This window comes from Petaurus breviceps, unplaced genomic scaffold, assembly GCF_028583685.1.
Source record: "Petaurus breviceps papuanus isolate PSGF00001 unplaced genomic scaffold, PetGlider_PUasm1.0 173, whole genome shotgun sequence".
NCBI classification, from domain to species: domain Eukaryota; kingdom Metazoa; phylum Chordata; class Mammalia; order Diprotodontia; family Petauridae; genus Petaurus; species Petaurus breviceps.
The window spans coordinates 12445355-12466554 of record NW_027185759.1 but is presented as its reverse complement, the minus strand read 5'-3'; the positions used below and the strand labels follow the sequence as shown (position 1 = coordinate 12466554).

The window sequence follows — 21200 nt, the reverse complement described above, 5'->3', positions numbered from 1 at the left end:
TCATTCAAATTCATGTTTTCACTAAAAAAAAAGAAGGGCTATCCCCCAACTAGGTCAAATGGAGAGAGTTGTGATATGTTATTTTTTCCTTCATATTTCTTTCTTGCACCTAAACGGAATTGTGACAGCTAGAGTGTGAATATCAGACAACTGTTTTTTCAACTAATTTAAATCTCTCTCTATTTTTTTTTAAAAGAAAGATGAGGCACTAGGATTGAAATTCCCATTCTCTGTATGAATGAAATTTGTCCACTCTCATAGAAATGAAAACACTTTGAGCGAAGAGGACATTGAGTATGGTACATTTCTTGTTTCACATGCTGAATGTGTTACCCATAATTGTGGTATCAAAACCCAAGAGTTAGAGCTTGTATATAAAGAATTTTTATGAAGATACACGAGGAATACACAAAATAGACACGAACAAAAATAATTTAACTTTTAACCTCCAATATAAAAATATAATTAAGAAAGAGAAGTTTTATTAGGGCAATTTTTTACTTTATTTTTCCATACAGCAAAGTCAACTATTGCAATAATAATAAAATAAGCATAAAAACAAATTGCAGCCAAGGACAGAATACATAATTCAAAGCGACTACAAGCAAAAGGAATTCTGTGATTACATAATAGTAAAATCAAGCACGTCTGTCCTTTCAGCAGATGAAAGCCGCAGGGTTGCTGATAAGTGCAACGTCATCATCACCTGATTGGTGTGACTGTTGAATAATACCGATAAAAACTATAGCCAAATATCACTTGGTTTGTGACTTTTAAATTACAACGTGATAAGCAACGTTGTTTTGAGTGCTTCTGATTTTGAGCATTAAAACTGTAAAATTTGAGGTTGGTTGGTTTGTTTTCATCTGCTAAAAGAACAGCTCACTAAGCAATAAAAAAAACAATCACATAACAACAATAGCTACGGTGTGCTGTTTGGTTTGCCTGTTTATGATTTTTAACTTTTTGTGAGATTCAATACTCATTTTGAAGATTTTTGTTTTGTGAACAATAAACCACTGAAATTGTCAGAAACTGGTTTGAATAGTATATATTCTTAATATAGTTCTCTTAAATTTTTTTTGATAGTTTAAACATGCAGTAGTTTTGAATAATGTAAGGATTATCTGATCCATGATTTCACCTTAATGGTTGAAATAAGTACCTGCTATTTTTGGCAATGATCTTCAGGCATATTTGGACCAGGGGAGCAGTTGTCAGTCATGAGATCTTGGAAGGATGGCATATCTTTCCAGCTGAAAAAATCCTGGCAAACTACAAGCTGTCCACAAAAAGCAAAGCCACTTTTTTGGGAGGGGTTTGGAGTGCTAACTCTGCCACTTTTGCAAGCAATTTTGCTCAGCCTGTCATTTTTTTTAATAAGCCTTAACAAAACTCCTTGTAATTATAGACGTTTTTATTCAAAATAAGATCTCACTATTATACAGGTTTCTCTCTTTTTTTTTGACTATATACAGAAGTGCAAAAAGTCAACCTTCTTTCCTCAACGTTCCAACATGCTAAACTGCAGCATAATCAACCCTCAAGAGTTTGCACACACTAAAATTCTTGTTACGTAAACTTTTGAGTATTTGGATTATCAACAAAAAGTCCCTTGATCTATCGATTATGCAGCTTAATTATAACAAGGCCTGATATTCAGGGATTTCAAAAAATATTTAAACAATACTTTAACATTTGAAATGGATACAGTAGAAAATAAATTTTATTCTAATATCTAGGATCTAAATTTTCTTATAATAACTAATTACAAACAAAATAAATCATCAAAATATTACTCAATTGTCTGCCAGGATTGTTGCCGTAGCAACAACTTAACTTCTTACTTAGCAATGATTATATAATTATAAGATATCCATATAAAAGATCTTTGTTCTTTTCATGAAAACTAGACAAGAACGAACAATGACTGACATTCTTACACTGTAATATTAAATCCGTAAAATAGAAATCATTTAGTTAACAATAATACGAATCCTTCTATGACACTACATGTAATTCAAAACTGAGTATGTTATGAAAGAAAAAAAAACTGATTTTTTTTTGTATTTTGAAAATTCATCAGTAAAATCTAATAAAACAAAATTTATAAACTGAAATGGTATTCAATTGTTAATAGAAAATGAAAACAATTTTAATAAATGTAGGAAATTAAAATCTACATTTTAACAAGGAAAATAAGTAATATTCTATACTGAAACTAACTACAATAACATGTGAAGTCACCTAAACTTTCTTAACACGATTGAAATTACATTGGTATGGGGTCCAACCCGTAATGTAATAATCTAAGGCTTTAATAGATGTACAGTACAATCAGTAAAATCAACACATCATTCTTATACTAGAAAGCATTATCTCTCGAGCATAAAAACTTGCCGTAAACGTGGAAGTATGGAAGGTTCTATAACAGAACCTTTTCCTCTTCCATTCCACACCACGCTACTAGTGACCTGGCCCCCATTTCAGCAATGCTCAGAACTGCTGAACAGGCAAAAAAATATGTATATACATATATATATATATATCCATATATATCCATATATGTATATCCTCTACTAGCTGCAACATCCAAACCAGAAAAAAAGAAAGAAAAAAGGAATTCCTTTGGATGAATCTATTTTTAAAAACTGAATGCACATCTACAAATACCTTTAATTCTGTAAAAGGCTTTCTAAGGCTATAAGCAGTTAATCAAAACAAAACAGAAACAAAAAAAGAGAAAAAAAATCACATATAAAATTCACCCAAGTACTTAACCCGCCCAATTACTACTTAATTAAACCTTTACCATTTTTTTAAAATATTTTGGTTTAACATGCATCCAATGACATTGCTGCTGCCTTTCTCCTTGTTTAGAGTCATCATTTTGAATGTGACTATAATGAAGAATGGAAACAAAGTGAAACTATTTTTGCAAAGCATTTATAGTCTTTTGACTTTTGACAGAGGCTATAAACAGAAGCAAAACAAGTTCCGCAAACATTGTTTTCTTGTTATCGTGTCTCAGAAATGGCATTTCCCTTTTTTTTTTTGAGTATCATGTTATACAGTATAATATGCATAAATATTACACTACAATGCATTAAAATAATTTTTATATATATAATCTATATATATCTATCTCTCTATATATCTCCAGTATGTGAGTTTTCTGTATTCATTTGAGAGTTTGTCTTGTGCTGCCTATGGTTACTGTTAAGGTTAAATGGGCCATTTCTGAGACAGCTTTGGTTTCGATAAAAGAATGGTGCCCTTTGACTGATGGGTATTAGCAAGTAAGCAACAAAACATGGCTCTGAAAATAATAACACTGAAGAAATAATACTCTGCTTTGATGGACAGTCTATGGCACTTCATGAGAATCTTCAACCACATGGTTCTTAAAGCCACGATGTGCTTTAAAACAGACCCAGCTCGGGTTTTGCTTGGCACATTCATCTCTGTCAGATCCCTCCCTCACCACCTCTTACAATCTATTACATTAAAAATATTACTCTTCAACAAAAATGACTGTGCATGCACACTTTTGTCTATAATGGCAATTTTAAATACAAGGTGCACCTTTGTTATTTGTAAACCTTGAAAGAAATAAACTTTTTTTTTAATTATATCTTGGTCTACAGACGTACCAATACATGATAGAATCATGGTTACACCATAGTCTGTCTTTTCAAGATGGCATGAGTATGTAGGAAATTAACTAAGTGGATGCATACGAAAATACATATGCATCTCTCTGTGCTAGAAAAGAGAGACAACGTTGTTCTTTTAGACATTAAGATCACCTCAGCACAATATCAATTCAATATACAAAATATCTAGGCAACAGTGTGCAGTGGGTTTCCATGTTGTCTTTTCATCTTGATAACATGCAATAAGTGGATGCTTTACAGCTGAGGGTTTGGCTGGGTGTGTTGCTTGACAGTATATACATTATGGCTAACGACCTTGTCCTTTATTCTAACCAAGCACACTGTCCTCTTCTCTTTAGTATGACCTATAAAAAAGAGGGAGGGGGAAGAAAAAGAGACTTGTTGAATGAGGTGTCTCGGCAGAGCCCTCTACATCCCCACAACGCATTTCCTGGTGTTTTTCAGAGATTTCATGTGAAAGGATGGACACTTTGTTGATGTGAAACACCTTTCTTTTTACCCAACTGGTCCCAGCATACCCACAGTGTTGGAATAGTAAATGGGGAAACTGAACAAAATGCAATTCGATTTCTCTAAACCCAAACCATCCAGGAGTAAGGAAGTAACGTCTCTTACAGTTAGAGAAAGCACACATGTATCACTCCTTTCATAATGCTGGTGTTAAGTAAGATCCTGTCTACACAGAGCTACATTTCAGGAAAAAATGGTTTGACGCCTTGCATTTAGAAATTCATGAAATGTCCTGTGTTTCAACAAGAAACCAACTGTATTAATTAGCTGTTTAAAAAGCAAAAGAATACTTTTTCATCAGTGCAAATTAGGTGAAGTTTCTTTCTAAAATTCAGAAAGAAATCTTGGACAATACGGGGCTTACTGGTTTTGTACCAGCATCCATCTAGTAATCAGACTGCTTTTTACTGGGGTTCATTTCTTTCAAGAGTTCTTTGCTCATCAAATGAATGTTTTCATTTCAGCTACCATGAACCACAATTCAATGGAAGAGTAGACGCAGTACAGTTTATTATTCTTTCCCTGGTCCTTCAGGATAGCAATAGGCCTTAGAGATAATCTAGTCAAGACACATCATTTTATAGATGAGGCCATGCAGAAGGCCAGCATGACCTGAAGTCAGTTAATGAAAGAAACTCTGCCTTATTGGGTCTCGACATATTTCTGAGGCTGTGGTCATCTGTAAAAGAAACATCATCCATTTAGCCAACATGGTGCTATGGACTGCGGGGGTGGGGGAGAGGGAGAAACATTGATCTCAGAGTCAGGGTCTTGAGTTTAAATGTCTGCCCTGCCACTAATGTCCTGGGTGACTTTTTGTAAGTACTTTCATTTCATTCCTCTTGCCCTTCGTTTTCTCATCTATAAAATGACAGAACATGTCTAAGAACCCTTTTAGCCCTAGAATTTCAATGATCCTTGTAATCTGAGTCAAAGTGAAAACACTGATACACTTTCTTCCCACTACTCTTATCAACTAGCATTTCTACAGAGCTTTATGTGGCTTTCTCATTTGATTGTCTCCACAACCCTGGGAAGTAGGTGCTGTCATTATCTTCACACCCTTTTACACTTGAGGCAAACAGAGCTGAAGTGACTTTTGCTGAGGGTCACAGAGCTAATAAGTTTCTGAGGCAGAATTTGGACTTAGGTCTTCCTGATTCCAGACCCTGAACTCTATCCACCATGCAACTGAGCTGATTTGGCTGCTGAAAATGGATCCTAATGAGAAATATAATCATTTGGGGATTGACACTTTTTTTAAAAAAAATGTAATATGTATAATCAATCTTTTGCTTGTGTTAGTAAATAAATAAATTATTCTTGAGAACAAAAAGTAAATGGATCCTGTAATTGTTTTTTTGTTATTCTTCTCTCACAGATGGACTTCAATATTTGGGTAAAATCGAAAACTTATATTAGCTACCTGCATCAATAGCTACAAATGCGCACGTTGTATATGTAAAGTCACAGGAATAGGACTATCTTTTAACACACTATAACTTACTCATCAAGATGAGAGTTGTCCCCTTCAAAATAGTCACCCTGGGAGTCTGGACATTTATTCCAACAATGTAATCACCATCAGAGTCAGTATTTAAACCAAGCAAGAAGGTCAGCCTCTTGAATGTATGATCATGCAATTGTTCACCCGAAGTAGTAAGACCGAGCCTGATTATTCACCTGATTTAATAGATTTACCTTCCTTCAAGGAAGGCTCCGATCTCACCTTCTGCAAGAAGGCTTTCCTCATGCCCTTACATGAGCAGGCCTTCCCTCTGCTGCTTATCTCCAGTCCGGCATGTTGTTTTCATCTTGTCTCCCCCATTGGATTGGGAGCTTCTTAAGGACAGGGTCTTTTGACTTTTTTTTTTTTTGGCATGGCCTGTGCTTAGCACAGGACCTAGATATAGGGGGTGCTTAATAAAAGCTTCTTGACTTGTGCCAAATCTCCCTGTTCCTAGAAGTCATCCTTACCTTCTGAGACCGAAGGTTAACAAAAAAGTAAAAAATGGTCCAAAGGTGTCTGAAGACCATGCCAAAGGTGAGGTCCAAAAAGGGCTCAGCAATGTCGGTTCTACATTGTTGGAATAAGGATTCAGTTTCCTAACATGATTAACTCAAAAGGGACAAGACTCGATTGGTTGTACACATGTTTGCTTAAAGAAATGGTCATATGTCCTTGTTCCCCTCTGATATTACTTGGTATCTACTCTATTATTTATATGTGCTCTCCCCTATTAAAAGATGAAATCCCTGAGGTCAGGGACTGTATTTGCCTTTCTTTGTTTGCCTAGGGTTTAAGTACAGTACCCTGCACAAACCAACAGCTTAATAAATACTTTTGGATTAACTGATGAATATACCTTTGAATACAGTGCATGGGGGCATAGATAAATACATACCTAAATAATATATTCATTATCTTTTTAGTAATCTAAAATACAACTCTGAGGCAATAAATCTGAATAATAAAGGAGGGCTCCATAAATCTAAAACTTTGCCTCAGAAATAGAATTAGGATTCATTTTTTTCCTCCCTTCTTGTAGTAATTTCATGATATAAAAGAAAAAAAAATAATCTTGGTTTGCTTCATTTCTTTTTCTATTACGATTTTTATTTTAAGAATCATTATAACTTTCGGATGTGTCTACATTAAACATCCCAAATATTTATGATACAAAACATAAGGATACTTAAAAAGTGAACTGATTTTCCCCTTTCTAGAACATATCCAGCATCTTTAATAACAGTACTGTGCACTATGTGAGCTTTAAAAGTTACAGGAAGTACACAACTACACAGAGCAGATGAGAGACTTACTGTTCGGTGATGAAATGTCTACATCTGGGTGACATACTTGTGGCTAGTCAGATGTTCGGCAGATATTATGGGTATCTAGCAAATAAAGAACGGTTTGTCATGAATGACCCATGCAAGGCAGCCAGCGACCAAGCGAGATCACTACATCATCACATTAAGTACAAGGAAAGCGAAGTTGGGCTGTGAGGCTAGTCAACGTCACCTTGGACGCCAAAGTGGCGACTTCATCTTTCCTTCCTTTACTGAATCGGATCATTGTGTTAAGTAAGCACTACTCCACAAGATGTAGCTAAGTGTTACCCGTCGTTCCCAGGTAAAAGAAGTTAAGTTACAAACGTCCATGCAGTGCAGTCCCTTTTTGTTGGCCTACACACATCTGGAATTTCCTTGACTTGGAAAACGATGAGGAGTGAGAATGTTTTGCTTAAATCGTGTGTCCAATTTCAGGCATGCTCTCTCCTCTGAATGTGTCTGCAAATGTTTCAAAAACGGACCCCCAAAATGTAGTCATGTGGCGATAGTCACAGAAAACATGGCCACTCAAGACTCTAGGCAATTTGCAAATGGGATTTTCCAGAAAATTACTTTTCTATCTCAATCGCATTTTTTCATATCTCAAACAAAATAACAATGGCAGAGGAAGTGAGAAACAGGGCATTAAAAAATAGATGTGAAAATAGTTAGCTTCCACTATTCAAAAGAGCTGTGAACGTTGACTTTGTAGTTTTAACTTCCTCTAAAGCAAAACTCAGGGGAGTTAAACTATAGAAGGCAGCATAGGCTACTGGGAACAGACTCAATGGCCTTTCAATGTGTGACTTGGAGCAAGTCTCTTCATCTCTCCTAGTCTAAACTTCCTCATCAGTGAAAATGGAGAAAATTATCCTTGGCCTGCATATCTCATAGGGTGGCTGGGAGGACAGAAAGGAGATGATGGATGGGAAAGCATTGTTTTTTTTTTTCCAAATGCAAAGGTAAGGAGGGCCATTAAGTGTCACTGTCTATTCTGCTGGGGCAACTGGTTTGATTTCTCCTTGTTTTCTCATCCTTCAATGACATCTTGACACAATATCACAGCATTGGCAGGTAGCACTAAATGGGCCTCAAACAAAATGAAGCTTCTCATACCATTTCCCCTGCTGTTGCAGGACAGGATGTTGTACCCACAGTGTAGGAGCATCAAGAATGGGGCTGCGGAAACATACCAGGGACCTTCAATACCCGCAATACCGAGGAAGGGCCAGAGAGATTTTTTTCCATGCATGCAGGTTACATTTGGTGGCAATGGCTATTTCCCAGCATTGCTAAACATACTGTAAGCATATACATCCCTGTGTATATGTAGATATAATATATATGGGCATATATATGTATATCTAACTCTTCATGTTTTGGTCACAATATTTTACCATGTTATGAGGAGCCCAAGAAAGCTATGCGTGAAATGGTCATAGCAAAATGCACAAAATGTAAGTGTTCCTAGAGCCCAGATGGCCAAGGGAATGTGGAAATTCGTTTTGCCGTGATTCTGCTTACACCAGCAATTCTGTGGTCATACATGGCACATGGGACAAAGAAGTTTCGATTCATTGATCTTTACAGTAAACAAGCCACTTTAGAAGCATTAAGAAATGTCTTCTATAGACTACTTCCTGAAATGCCACATATGCCCCGGCTAGGATTCTTGCAAATGAGTCTAATGGGTTAGCGGAATTGGGACGAGGGGAAGGTATTGTGACAAGATTTCATTAAAAGAGAAAAGTAAATGTTTCTTTGCTAATAACTGTTTAAAGCTTGTCTGACAGAGTTGTTTTTTAATCAAAATGACTTTATTATTATCTTAGCATTATTTGTCAAGGGTAGGTAGACTTTCAACTGAGAAATTTGGAGTCTGGGGCAAGTTCCACAAATTATTTCTAGTTCCAATAACCTAAAGTGAATCTTCCACTGAGGTTGAGGGGAAGATGGGGTTGGATGGTGGGGAAAAGAAATGACCTGAGCTCACCATTTCCTGGAATAATCCAATAGGTGAAAACTCCTACCAATAACTCAACATTCTTTTGACCTACAAATGGTCTTCCCTTCTCTGTGCAGTATTTGTGTCCCATGGGACAGTAGATCCCTTCAGCTCTATCTGCCATGAGACTCAAAAGGTCTATCATGGCATATGGCTGTAAATCTTGTCTAAATGACACTCTTCCTAAGGAACTTTGCTTTCATGATGAGCAGCCAATAAGGCATTTTTTGTACCTTCAAAGTTCAGTAATGCAAACAATTAATGACTTTTTCACCAAATATGTTCTGCTCCTTTCCTGTATGCTCCATCATGAAACACTAATTCTGGATACAGGAACTTTCTGTTTCAAAGGGCTGGTCATAGTTCTTATTCCATAACTCTATAAATCTCTGTGATTAACACTGGATGAGAAACCAGTGAACATACCTATTGTGGCATAACATTCTGATGCACATTTAGGACTATTCAAGGTTCCCCTGAATTCCGGGAGATTCTACAAATCTCTTCAGAGGTGCTATAGAAAACCTGATCACTTCTATTCAACAGGCAACCTTTCAATGTATCTATTGAACCTAGGGGGGTCATTTTTTAAAGAACTCAGTTTACAAGAGTGGCCATTTGTGGCATAAAGAATAGATGTTGGTATTTATCTCTTTTCCCACTCTTTCTTTGAACGATAATGTGGGTATGACCTGAAAGATATCCTGCACCAAATGAGCCCTTGGAGAAACACCCTCCCATCCCAACTTCTGGTGCTCAGAATCTCTGCAGGAAATGTTAGGACCAATTCAGAAATGCTAGTGTAAATCCAATTTACTTTAGGAATGTTGCTGCAACACCCTGGGAACACCGAGCCAAGGCACAAAAGCATTCTGCCACTCATCAGAGAGAGAAGGTATAGGCCAACAAGAGGAATATTTCAGACCCCCATGCTTATTAAAAGCACCACCCCCAGCCCTCACGGACGCATGGCTCCCACTGACTTCAATGGGAGGGCAACGTGCGCAAGGGCTGCTGGACTGAGCCCCGTTAGAATTGTGGTTTTTGTTTTATGTTTATTTTTGTAAAGAAACAAAGCTGTAAATTAGCAAACCTGGTTGGCTGTGGCTGATGCAGCGAAGGGAACACTTGTGGCGGATGTTGTTGTAGCGGACACAGTGGCTGGTGTAGCACCGTGCACCATGGGAACTTTCGGAGGGAAAATCATAAGCAAACATACAGAAGAGAGTAGCAGCATGGAAACCATGATAACATGGGGAGGACCATCAGGCAGGGCGTTTACCACAGCAGTAAGTCACGTGACGAGGGGTCGTCACCAGCAATGACATGCAAACACAGTGCAAAGCAGGACAACATTCCGGGGAGGAGGGTGACAGCAGGAAGGGAGCGGGGAAGGGAAAAATGAAAGAGAAAAAAAGGGGAAAAAAAGCTTGTTACCATCAAATCAGGAAAACAACACAAACAGCTTTACTTGGCTAAGTCAACTTAAGAAACTTAAAATGAGCTCACATTTAGACATTCAAAATCTCAGTGAAACAGGTGTTTACTAAAGCATGTAGACTCCATTTGATTACAAGTCTATTACCATATTAACTACTATAAAGATAACACAATATATTACTTTTATGAGACAGATTTTTTTTAAAAATACCAGAACCCACAGTCCAATCAAAATCCACCAAAAAGAAGACCAAAAAAAATCCACTATCGTGTGTAAAAGAAACCACCAATTGCTGGATTTGCTTGATCCGTGTCAATTAAAGAGATGAACTGCATTTAATTGACAGGCGTTTGTCAGTGCAGGGGGAGCCAATCTACCCAAGAGCCACACTCATTAAACTGGGGGTGGATTTTGAGGGGCTGTGGGCTGCATCACCAGTTGAAGATAATCAAGAAATGAAGCTGGCACCTACCAACACTTGTAGCGGGTGTCATGCACAAGATTGAGCCTGCCCATCATGCATTGCAACAGGAAGGTGGATTTGAAAGGGAAAAGAATTAAAACAACCCATCACACGTGTAATTAGGAAATTCTTTTGAACAAAGAAGAAACAAAAATGTTATTATGGGAACAGTGCATGTAACCATCAGCACAATCCAATCATACAATGGCCCAGTGAGTGACATGTTAGGCCTGGTCCCAAGGGAAGATTACAAGCCAACGTAAAGAGGGGCCGGTCCACTTGCGCTTCTCCTTACTGCTGCCTAGCATCACTTCATAACTGAGCATTATGGGGGTGGGGAAACCAAACATCCCTAGGCTACTGTCCAAAGACTGGCAGTATAACAGCTTGCTTTCCTGCATCTGGTACACAGTAATAATGCCTTAACTCTTCCTTTGAATTGAGCTTAAATTGAATAATTCAAGATGTCATTTTCTCACAAAACATTAAAGAGTACTGTAGACAGAATCGACTTAACAACATAGTGAGATCCACCAAGCAGAAGTAAGGGGATTCCGATATGCTTACTTCCTTGTCCTTGGTGCTGAGGGCCTTGCATGATAGGGACACATCACCTGGGTATGGGGCTGTGCAGGGAGTGGGGTTAGTTGGTGGTGCTGGAGTTGCATACAATCATTTTCTACACTAGTGAACTAAGATATGGAGACAACATGCAGTATAAACTGAGCAAAAGGTCAAACACACAAGTCTGGATTTCCTCAGATGCAGGATTCAAAGACAGGAGAAGAAAAAGAAGTTTGGCCTAACACAGGCCCAACCTCAATGCTAGGGCTTCCATCTCTAGGAAATTACTGATGCATCCATGGCAGGGTTAGGCCCAGGAGGCTTGGATGACCACCTGGGCCACCCATATCAGTGTGGACATTTTGCTGAGTTTATGATACTTTAAAAAGTGACTGGACTTCAATGCAAGCCTTATGATGCATGCTTTAGGGAAAACAGGTGACATTAAGCAGTGAGCAGATAAGGCCTCGCCATTATTACTCACAAATCCTTCCACCAGCATATGTAAAAAGAAATGTGATAAATGCCAAGCAGCCCTCATTTTTTCCCTTGACACATGAGCAATGAAAATCTAATTCACTTTAAAACAAAACACTCCAGGAATAGGCATCTTCCCGTATGCAGAATGACTTTTGTTAAGACAGAGATCTTTCTAAGTAGCTGGATATAAAAAGATCAAATGATGTTATTTTTCAACCCTGTAATGTGGCATCTCCCATCTTAAATACAACCTGCTGGTGACACCTGGGGTCACTTTTCCTTCAAAATGCATTTGCTAACGGGACCTTTCCAGAGGCAGCCCTTCAGAACAATGTCATAAATGGCAAAATCAAATGATTGTGGCCATAGTGAGAAGGGCAGCGGGTAGACTGTTGTCACAGTTGAAGGAGAACACTCTAAGAAAACTTGTATTGACATGCTAACTGGTTCTGTGTAATGGTCTGGGAGTCAGGAGGCATTTTTCCCATAGAAACAGCTTCATACAGGGTGGCTATATGCCTGGGCAAGCTCACAAAAAACATTCACCTCATGTTGCAGCTGAATCAGATTCATAGTAAAAATAAATGGCTGTCTACAAAACTTAAGGCAGTATAGATGAGTTATTATTTATTATGAATTATTATTATTAAATGTGAGTTACAATTTATTACTATTGTGGTCACTATTTCATCAGCATACTGATTGATGGTTACAAAGCCATTTTCTCATGTGATATGGCCCCATAAATTAATTGGTCTGAGCAAGGATCATAAGCCTCATTTTACAAATATGTAAACCTGGACTGGGAAAGAGCCACAAGGTCACACACGCTGGAAGCGATGCAGCCCTGTCCAGGGACTGGACCCTCTGCCTCCAAGTCCGATGCTCACCTTGTTGCTTTGAGTAAGATAAAGCACTGAAAATACCCCAGAATGTCAGGAGTCAAAGTGGTCAGTTGGGAGAGTATTAGATTCAGAACCTGAAGACCTGAGTTCAAATTCAGCTTTGCTGCTTACACTCTTTATGACTATAGGTAATCCAGTTAATCTCTCTGGGCCTCTATTTTCACTAAAAAAGGAGCCCATTTGGAGCATATCTAAGGGTCATTCCAGCTTGAAGTCTATCCTCACCTAAAAGTGGAAATCTATGAAACATCTGGCAGAGGAAGGTTTTTATAAGAAAATGCATTCTGAATTCCAGGAATTTGCATCGTTTCTCCCTGCCTTCCATGCCCCATCTGCCCTTTTCTATTCAGTGTTAACAGGTACAGTGTCAAGCAGACGGTACCTGGCAAGGGAGTAAGCCAGTGAAAAAAAGGAGGTGTGTGCAGGATTTTCACTGGTGGTTCATAAAATGGGCCAACTGGATATCTGGAAAGCCAGGAATGCTGGTCGTGTATCAAGGGAAAGATTTTCCAAGGCAGAATAAGATGCCACTGCAGGTTATGATTTGGGGTGTCTGAGGGTTATGCCCCATTATTCTGGTTTGCAGTGCTTCAGAGACACTTTCAGAAGAGAAGTGATTTATACCAGCAATAATGTGGAAGCTAATGCAAGCTAAAGCAAAACCACAAGTTAAATTTAGGGCTATGGGGCAGGAAGTGGAAATCCATTAGTTCTTCTAGTTACTCTGATGGGGGGGGGAGGAAGAAAATGTATACGCAGAAGGGGCATTTACTGGTAAAAGCAGTGTCAAGGCTGTGGAATATTAGATGTTTTTCATTATTCTATGTGTATTTCCATGTTATAACTCACCTATTGTATTATATCATTCCATGCATCATTAGGTCTGCATGCTAATCTCTTTCTAATATGGAACTGTAAAGCTTTTCATTTGGAATTTTAGTCTGAGTTATCACCAGCATGAAGATTACAATATGTGCAGACACTTTGGGGAGGGATCAGCCACAAAGGAACATAAGGCAGCAGGAAGATATTTGCTGGGGGCAATAATTTACCAACAGGAAAACCTAACCCTGTAGGACCCACTTACCCATAAAACAATCTCATGTGAAAGACCCTTAATGTCCCTCTTTACTTCCAATGGATTGGTTTGTTAACAGGAAGGGATAAACAGCACATTAGCTGCTCAAACACTGTCCCTCACTCTCCAGCCTAAGGCAAAACTGCTCTTCTAAGTCCATTTGCCCTTCAATTAAGTAGCCAAATTGGGAATTTATGAGAGAATGTCTCTTTTAATACCATTTTTTGTTCTGATGAAAGGACAGGGACTAGACCTGTCATTTGGCTAACATAGCAAATTCCCAGGTAAGGAACCTCCCTCTACCAGTGGTCCCTTCTCTGCAATTTAGCGTCTTGGAGGTTTTCCTAGAGGGGTCCTGGGGGGACCTGCCTACAGTGACCCAGAAATCCACTATGCCAACTTGCCTCCCTCTGATTTCTAAATTGTTTCCTGATTGTGAATTGGCAAGGAAAGGGAAAAATAATTTGTAGGATTGTATTTTTCAAATTGTAGATATCTATAATGTTTATTTATTTAGGGGCAGCTTGGTAGCACAGTGGATAAAGCATGGGGACTAGAATCAGGAAGACCCCAATTCAAACCCGGCCTCAGACACTTATTAGCTGTGTGACCCTGAGCAAGTTACTTAATCTCTGTTTGCCTCAGTTTCCTCATCTATAAAACGGGGTTGATAATATTACCTTCCTCTCAGGTCTGTTGCAAGAATCAAATCATTATAAAGCACATAGAAAAGGGCCTGGCATGAAGTGAACTCTATATAGATGGTAGCTATTATTGTTATTTTAAATATAGATATGGATAGAGAGATGTATGTATATGCATATATATGTGTGTACTTATATGCATATATACATGTGCATGTCTGAATATATATCTACACACAGATATATACATATTTACAAATGTGTGTGTGGGTATACGATATGTATCTATACAGGTTGTCCCAAAAGTCTTAGAGCAGTTCTAAACTTAAAAACTGACCTAAGATTTTTGGGAAACATACAAACACACACGCACGCACACACATATGCACTCACACACACATACTTCTAAGGAAAGGGAAAAAAAAGTTGGAACAAGGAAGAAATTTTTGTTTCAGATAGGAATGTGCCAACAATCTGTGATTTCACAGGTGAGATGCAGATCACAATCCCTCTATGCCTCAAAGTCAGTTGTTTTCATGTGATGAAGCAGTTGAAAAAATTCATTACCCACTGGTCAACATTCTAGTGCTGAAATTCTCAGATCTGAGCAAGGCCGGTGTTCCAGCCAAAGGCAGCACCCTCTGAAGGCCCACACTCACAGCCTTTGGAACCTGGGAGGACCCGCCACAATTCGTGTTCCACCGTCCTACTTCCGGCGTGCTCAGAGCCACCTTGCCACCGCAATTAAGCAATAAAGTAAGGCTTAATTGGAACAAATGGGGCAACGTGGGCTTAACTGGGTTTTCGAAGGTCAAGAATTGTAAAGACAGTCTCAAGTGTCCTTTCCATGGTATACAGAGATAGGCAGGATATCCACCCTGAATGCACAGCTGAACCTGTTACCAGAACGAAGTTTCAAATGTTCTCAAATTTTGAGTCCTTTACTGACCCAGGGTTCAAGCTACAATGTTTCCTACCCTGTTTCAGAACTAAAAAACTTTAATTGTACTAAAGACTTGAGATAAACAATCTAAACAATGTTAATTTGCTTATACAGTCATGCCCTATTTAAGCCTGGAGGACATGAATTAGAATCCTCATTCACAAATATGTCAATTAAGCTGCGATTTTAACAATGGGAAGTAGTAGTAATTATGATTTTTTTAAATTGGATCTGTGATTTCTTTGGTATAGAAAGCTTACAGTGAGGAAACTCCCTCTATCAATGCAGACTGGCCTTTGCTCTAAATAGTGTTGCTTGGGGGTACTGAGAAGGTAGGTGACTTTGCCAGGGTCATACAGCCAGTATTTGCCAGAGTCGGCCCTTTTATCCAGTTTTTCCACACTGTTAGGATGGGTCCTCTAACGATTATTATTTTTCTAGTTATAATAAACCTATTTGCATTTTAGGGATTGACCAAAATCACAAATGATGATGTTATAGAACTAAATAAATATATTTCTGAAAAATATTCAGCAAAATTATGGTCAGAAAACAAATTTATTTTCAAATGTTCATTTATAGTTTCAACTACTTTAATGGGAAAAAATGAAATATTTGAGTTTTAACTTTTGAAGGAAAATAATCTTAACAGATGGAGAGTTTATATCTCTGGTTAAATTTGAAATTAACTGGGATACTGGCTTTATATATTCATGGGGTCAAATAGAGAAAAAGAGTTTCTAATCTCAGATTACTTAGGGAAGAGCAGTAAGTAACACATTTTTTTGAGGCAATACAGTGATTGGAATCAGTGGGCAATCTCTTTGCAGACCTATGGGATAGCTGCTGCCATCTTCTCTCTTCAGTTTTTCTCTACCTACCTTTCAAGGGAGATAAATGAAAACAGAAAAATCAACCCTCTAACAAGGTGCCACTTCATATATTTCTAGTGTACAGTTATTACATCAGGGTCTTGGAGCCAGAAAGTATAAAATTAAATAGATATTTACACAGTAAGAAGAGAGGAAAAGGAGATGAGCGCTTAATTTAAATTTTCATTTTAAAGAAGACCCTAAGTCTCATTTCATACAATCCATAATACATTAGGAAAAATATTAAATTCCAAAGAAATCATCTCATGGGAAGTCAGCATGAGACACAAAGTCCCTAATCTTTTACTGAATAATCATGACAAAACAGGATTTTCACATTTGGTTTTGTCTAGTTCTGAAAACCTGGTTGTGAATGTAGATTGCCTGCTTCATCGCAATGTAACCGGCTAAGCTACAGAAAGGTCATGGCAACTCTCTGTAGGCAAAGCCCCAACTCCTTACCTGGTGGGAGAAAGGCTGTATGCTGTTGTAACTGCATGTTGGCAAGAGCCTGCTGGTATTGGAAAATACCAGTGTTAAAGACCGCTGTGGCACCATTGGTTTTTTCAAGAGCAGGCCTCTTTGGTAATGGGGGAAGAACAGCTTGAGGGATTCCCTGTGTGACGAATGAGTATAAAAAACAAAGACCAGTAAAAAAAAGAAAAGAAAAAGAAAAAAATCAGTAGAAGGCTCAAATAGTTAGGGAGCACCATCTTTTTCCATGAGCAAGCAAGCAGCAGAGCAGACTTAACTAACCAAAAAAAAAAAAAAAGCAAGATAAAAGCTTTAAAGGAAGCATTACTTTAGTCTAAGAAAAAAAAAAACACACTAGTTAAAGAAAACATGTTGGAGCCATATGTTATTATGAACTAAAGTGCTTCAAGTTACACAATGCTTCAGGCTTACAGTAGGAAGCCATTACTTTGGGAAAAGGACGAGGTTGTGCTGCCAGCTCCATGAGCAGGTTAATCATCATCTTACTGATAGAGTGATTGCGGCAGGGAAGCTCCATATTACTCTGCTCCCACCTGCTCCAGCCCACCCCCCATCTAACTCAACATGCAAAGGGTACCAGGGGCATGCAGGTACCTCACCCCTGAGCTACCTATGGCCAAACTACGTAAGAACCTCCCTAAAGCCATGCCAACCAAACCAATCCATCCATAGTCAGTCATAGATAGAACTGTAACGTCCTCTACGTACTTTATCAAAACATCTTACAATGCAATTAAACTGAATGTGGGCCAATGGACTTTAAGAATCTTTGGTTGGTTGGTGGACATACATAGATTTACTTTGTAGCTTTCCCCACTAATCATATCAGGAAACCACACTCAGTTTTCCATTGTATTTTAAAACTTTACAACAACAACAAAAAAAGGAATATTTATTGTTTTAAATAATTAAAAAAAAACTTGTATCTACAATAAAGCTACATGCCAAGCTAAAAGGTGAAAGGTCATAGTACCAGGTCAAAGGTTGCCTCGAGGGGTCGCTTCAGTGATTTGACAGCCGACTGAGTCTTAATTAGCAGGCAGCGAGCACATGATGGCAATGGGCCAGTGGGGTTCAAGCGCATTAACATAAACAGCAAGCAGAGGTGCATCATGGGGGCAGCAGTGCATTTTTGGGTAGGTGAGAAAAAAACAAATAAAAAAACAAATCATCGGAATGCCATATACAACGAATAACAAGACTAAGCATGCACAATAAAGGCACTACTAAGTTGTTATTGTGAGGATAAAACCTCTATGTAGTTAATTACAAACAAGATATTCTAACAAGATATAAAGTGAAAGAAGAAATAGGAAAAGAGTCTAACTTCTGCATTGATCTCTCTCAAGTATCCATTAAGAAACACACAAAAAAGAACTCTCATATTTTACTGGGCTATGAATATCACACTACAATATTTAATATGAACATTTTAATGATCAAATTAGGTATTTATGTGAAAAAAAGACAACATTAACAACAGCTAAGCAAGGAAAAGAGAATGAACCTATGAAAATCAGCTATTACATCACATTATAATGTACCTTAAGAATACATTTTCTTTTCATCATTAACCTTAAAGATTCCTTCAGAAGTACTGTGGTCCTTCTACTCTAGAAAATGAGAGATGTATGCTTCTCCAGCTTGCAGTTATTCTTAGGTCATGCAAGTTAATTTTTTTCAACGTGCTACTTAGAGTTACAGACTATTTGCTTGAGACTGTTCTCCTAAAGTGTTCCAGACTACATTATTGTTACAAAGTGTGGCAGAAAAAAGAAGAATCTCTGGTATGTGCAAAGTGTATACACCAAAGGGAAAAGAGTGACTGATTAGAATGAGTGCAGGAATGCTGGTGATATGGTTAAATTTTGAAATAAACATGCTGCTTTTTACACTTCACAACTTTCAGGAAAAGAACTGTAATCAGGAAGGTTTGCGCCTGGGGGAAGTACCAAGAACCAAGGCCAATGCAACATGCATTTGTCCTCAGTTAAGGTAGAAGGAACATCAAGGTAGGATGAGGAAGGAATTCACTTCAAGCCAAGCCTTTTGGGTAATTATTCTTGCTCATTAGGCACTCTATTTTTTGTCTCTTCCTGAAGCACAGGAAGTGGTGCCCAAGACCTCAAAATTCAGCATGCTAGGGCGATACCCTGATTGTTACATCTTAGTTACAGCTCAGATTCAGAATAGTGGAGAGTGAGTTAGATAAAGGATTTTTTAAGTCAACCTGAAACTGTTTAAGAGCTTCTCTGAAAAAGTTGGGATACACCTGAACAACCTTATTTTCAGGGAAAAAAAAGATTTTCAATATAATGGAAAACAATAAAAATTAATGAACAAAAAGCTTATTATATTTCCTTTTTCAAATTTTCTTTGAAAAGAGAAGCTGCTTCTCTGACTTACCATAGCAGCTGCAGTGGCTGCAGCCTGGGCAGCTGCAGCCTGGTTGACCTGGTATTGGGCAGCCTTGATCTTGGCTTGTAGATGGGCAGGAGGGTGGAAGTATTTGCACTTTTCCCGAGAGCATCTCCCTTTAATGTAATCCATGCACACAGTGACGGTGTTGTCATTGGTATCAATCATAGCACTGTCGGCGGGATGAGCAAATCTGCAGTCATTTTCTCCTCGGTTACAATTGCCACGCTGATACTCTCGACATACCTATGGAGTGATGGAGGGAAAGGCAATCAGGAAAGTCCCGACAAACAGAATCCTTCTCAGTTTGAGATTAACTTAAAAAAAGAATAATTAATAAATAAGACAAAAACTGAAAGATTCATAATCTGAATATTATAGTATGTTATAAATGAACGACCTGAATACTCTGCGAATAAGACTTCAGAAAGAGAAATATATAGCTTAATGGCTACTTAGTCCTACAAATAGTATCCATATCCAAAATGTAACCTTTAAAAAGAGGAATACATGTATTATGTTAATCATAGTGAATAATCCACGCTATGTACCATACCTTCTTTCAACTAATCAATGGTTTAGCCAGAAAATTTGGTAATAATGCCATGGATAAGTCAACTGATAAGCATTTAATAGGTGCTTATTATGTGCCAATCGTGGTGCTAATCTCTAAGAACACAAAGAAAGGCAAAGACACTCTCCCTGCCCTCAAGGAGTTTACCTTCAAATGGTCCAGAAAACATGTAAATAACTATTCACATACAAGGAGATATGGGGAACTCGGGCAGCAAACTGGGATTAGTGATAGGCATCCGTCATCCAGGAAATCCTGGAGAGATCCATCAGTAGGAGGGCTGCAGGCTAGTACATTTTCCATCACAGCCACTGTGGGACAGTACTTGCTAAGTTACAGAGGGCTTGCAATCTGTGTCACTGGAAGCAGGAGGACCTGATCGACAAACTTATGGATCCCTGAAGCATGGGAGAGGAAATGAGCAAGCCAAAATGAAGATTGGTCCTATTTCATTGGCTAATTTTCACCAGACAGATGTGGATGGAATAATTAAAGTTGATGAATTAATCGATGCCTGATGAATGTTCATTGTTGATATATACATTATATTTCCATGCACTATTATAATCCCCTGCTATTATAACTAAACACATGGTCTTATTTTCAAGGTTTCCATGATATTCATTTCTAAAATAAAATATTTTGAAATTAGTCAGAATTCATCTTAGTGACTGGGTCACCATCCAGCACACAGACTTTTATCCCTATGTGTATTCCTCATGCTTAAGACAGTGCCGGGCCCCATCAGGCACTCACGTAGCAAATGCTTATTGATTATCTAATTTGTTTAATTTCACTCAGTCCAACCATGTCACTCCTCAACCCGCAACTTAATAAACTCCAATGGTTCAATTATAAAATCCTCTGGCATTCAAAGCTCTTTTTAACCAGCCCCCTCACCTTTCTTGTCTTCTAACACCTTACATTCTTCTCTCCACCCATCCACCCCTTGAAGCAGTGATGCCTGGCCTCCTTGCAGCTCCTTGAACAAGATATGTCATATTCTGACTCCAGCATCACCCCTTCCTACAGTGTTTTCCCTTCTAGCTCCCCTGGATTCCATCAAGTCCTAGCTAAAACCCCAGCCTTTACAAGAAGTCTTTTATCACCCCACCTTATTTATGCTTATGTTATGTATGCTGCCTCCATCCAGGTTTGGTTCCATCTGGTAGACTGCAAGCTCTTTGAGAACAGGGTATGTCTTGTATTTGTATCTAGAGCCTTGGCACAGAGCCTAGCACATAGTAGGCACCTCATAAAGGCTGCTGACTGACTTGATTGGGAAGGCATTGAAGG

The 21200-nt window shown here is 38.3% G+C and overlaps 1 protein-coding gene across 3 annotated transcripts in view; it reads right to left on the bottom strand.

Annotated features, from left to right (window-relative positions):
* Positions 1 to 479: 479 nt before the first annotated feature.
* Positions 480 to 21200, bottom strand: part of MBNL1 (muscleblind like splicing regulator 1) — a 219873-nt gene continuing 199152 nt past the window's right edge. The window contains exons 4-10 of one of the 3 annotated variants that reach the window (XM_069083423.1): positions 19319 to 19576; positions 17886 to 17939; positions 16880 to 17033; positions 10941 to 10976; positions 10121 to 10215; positions 7011 to 7085; positions 480 to 4021 (exon numbers count right to left, since the gene is read on the bottom strand). In XM_069083423.1, coding sequence (XP_068939524.1) covers positions 7029 to 7085; positions 10121 to 10215; positions 10941 to 10976; positions 16880 to 17033; positions 17886 to 17939; positions 19319 to 19576 — 654 coding nt within the window. In that variant the 3' untranslated portion in view covers positions 480 to 4021; positions 7011 to 7028. Of the gene's footprint in view, positions 4022 to 7010; positions 7086 to 10120; positions 10216 to 10940; positions 10977 to 16879; positions 17034 to 17885; positions 17940 to 19318; positions 19962 to 21200 lie in introns of those variants that run through there. The other 2 variants (XM_069083422.1, XM_069083421.1) reach the window with 2 other exon arrangements.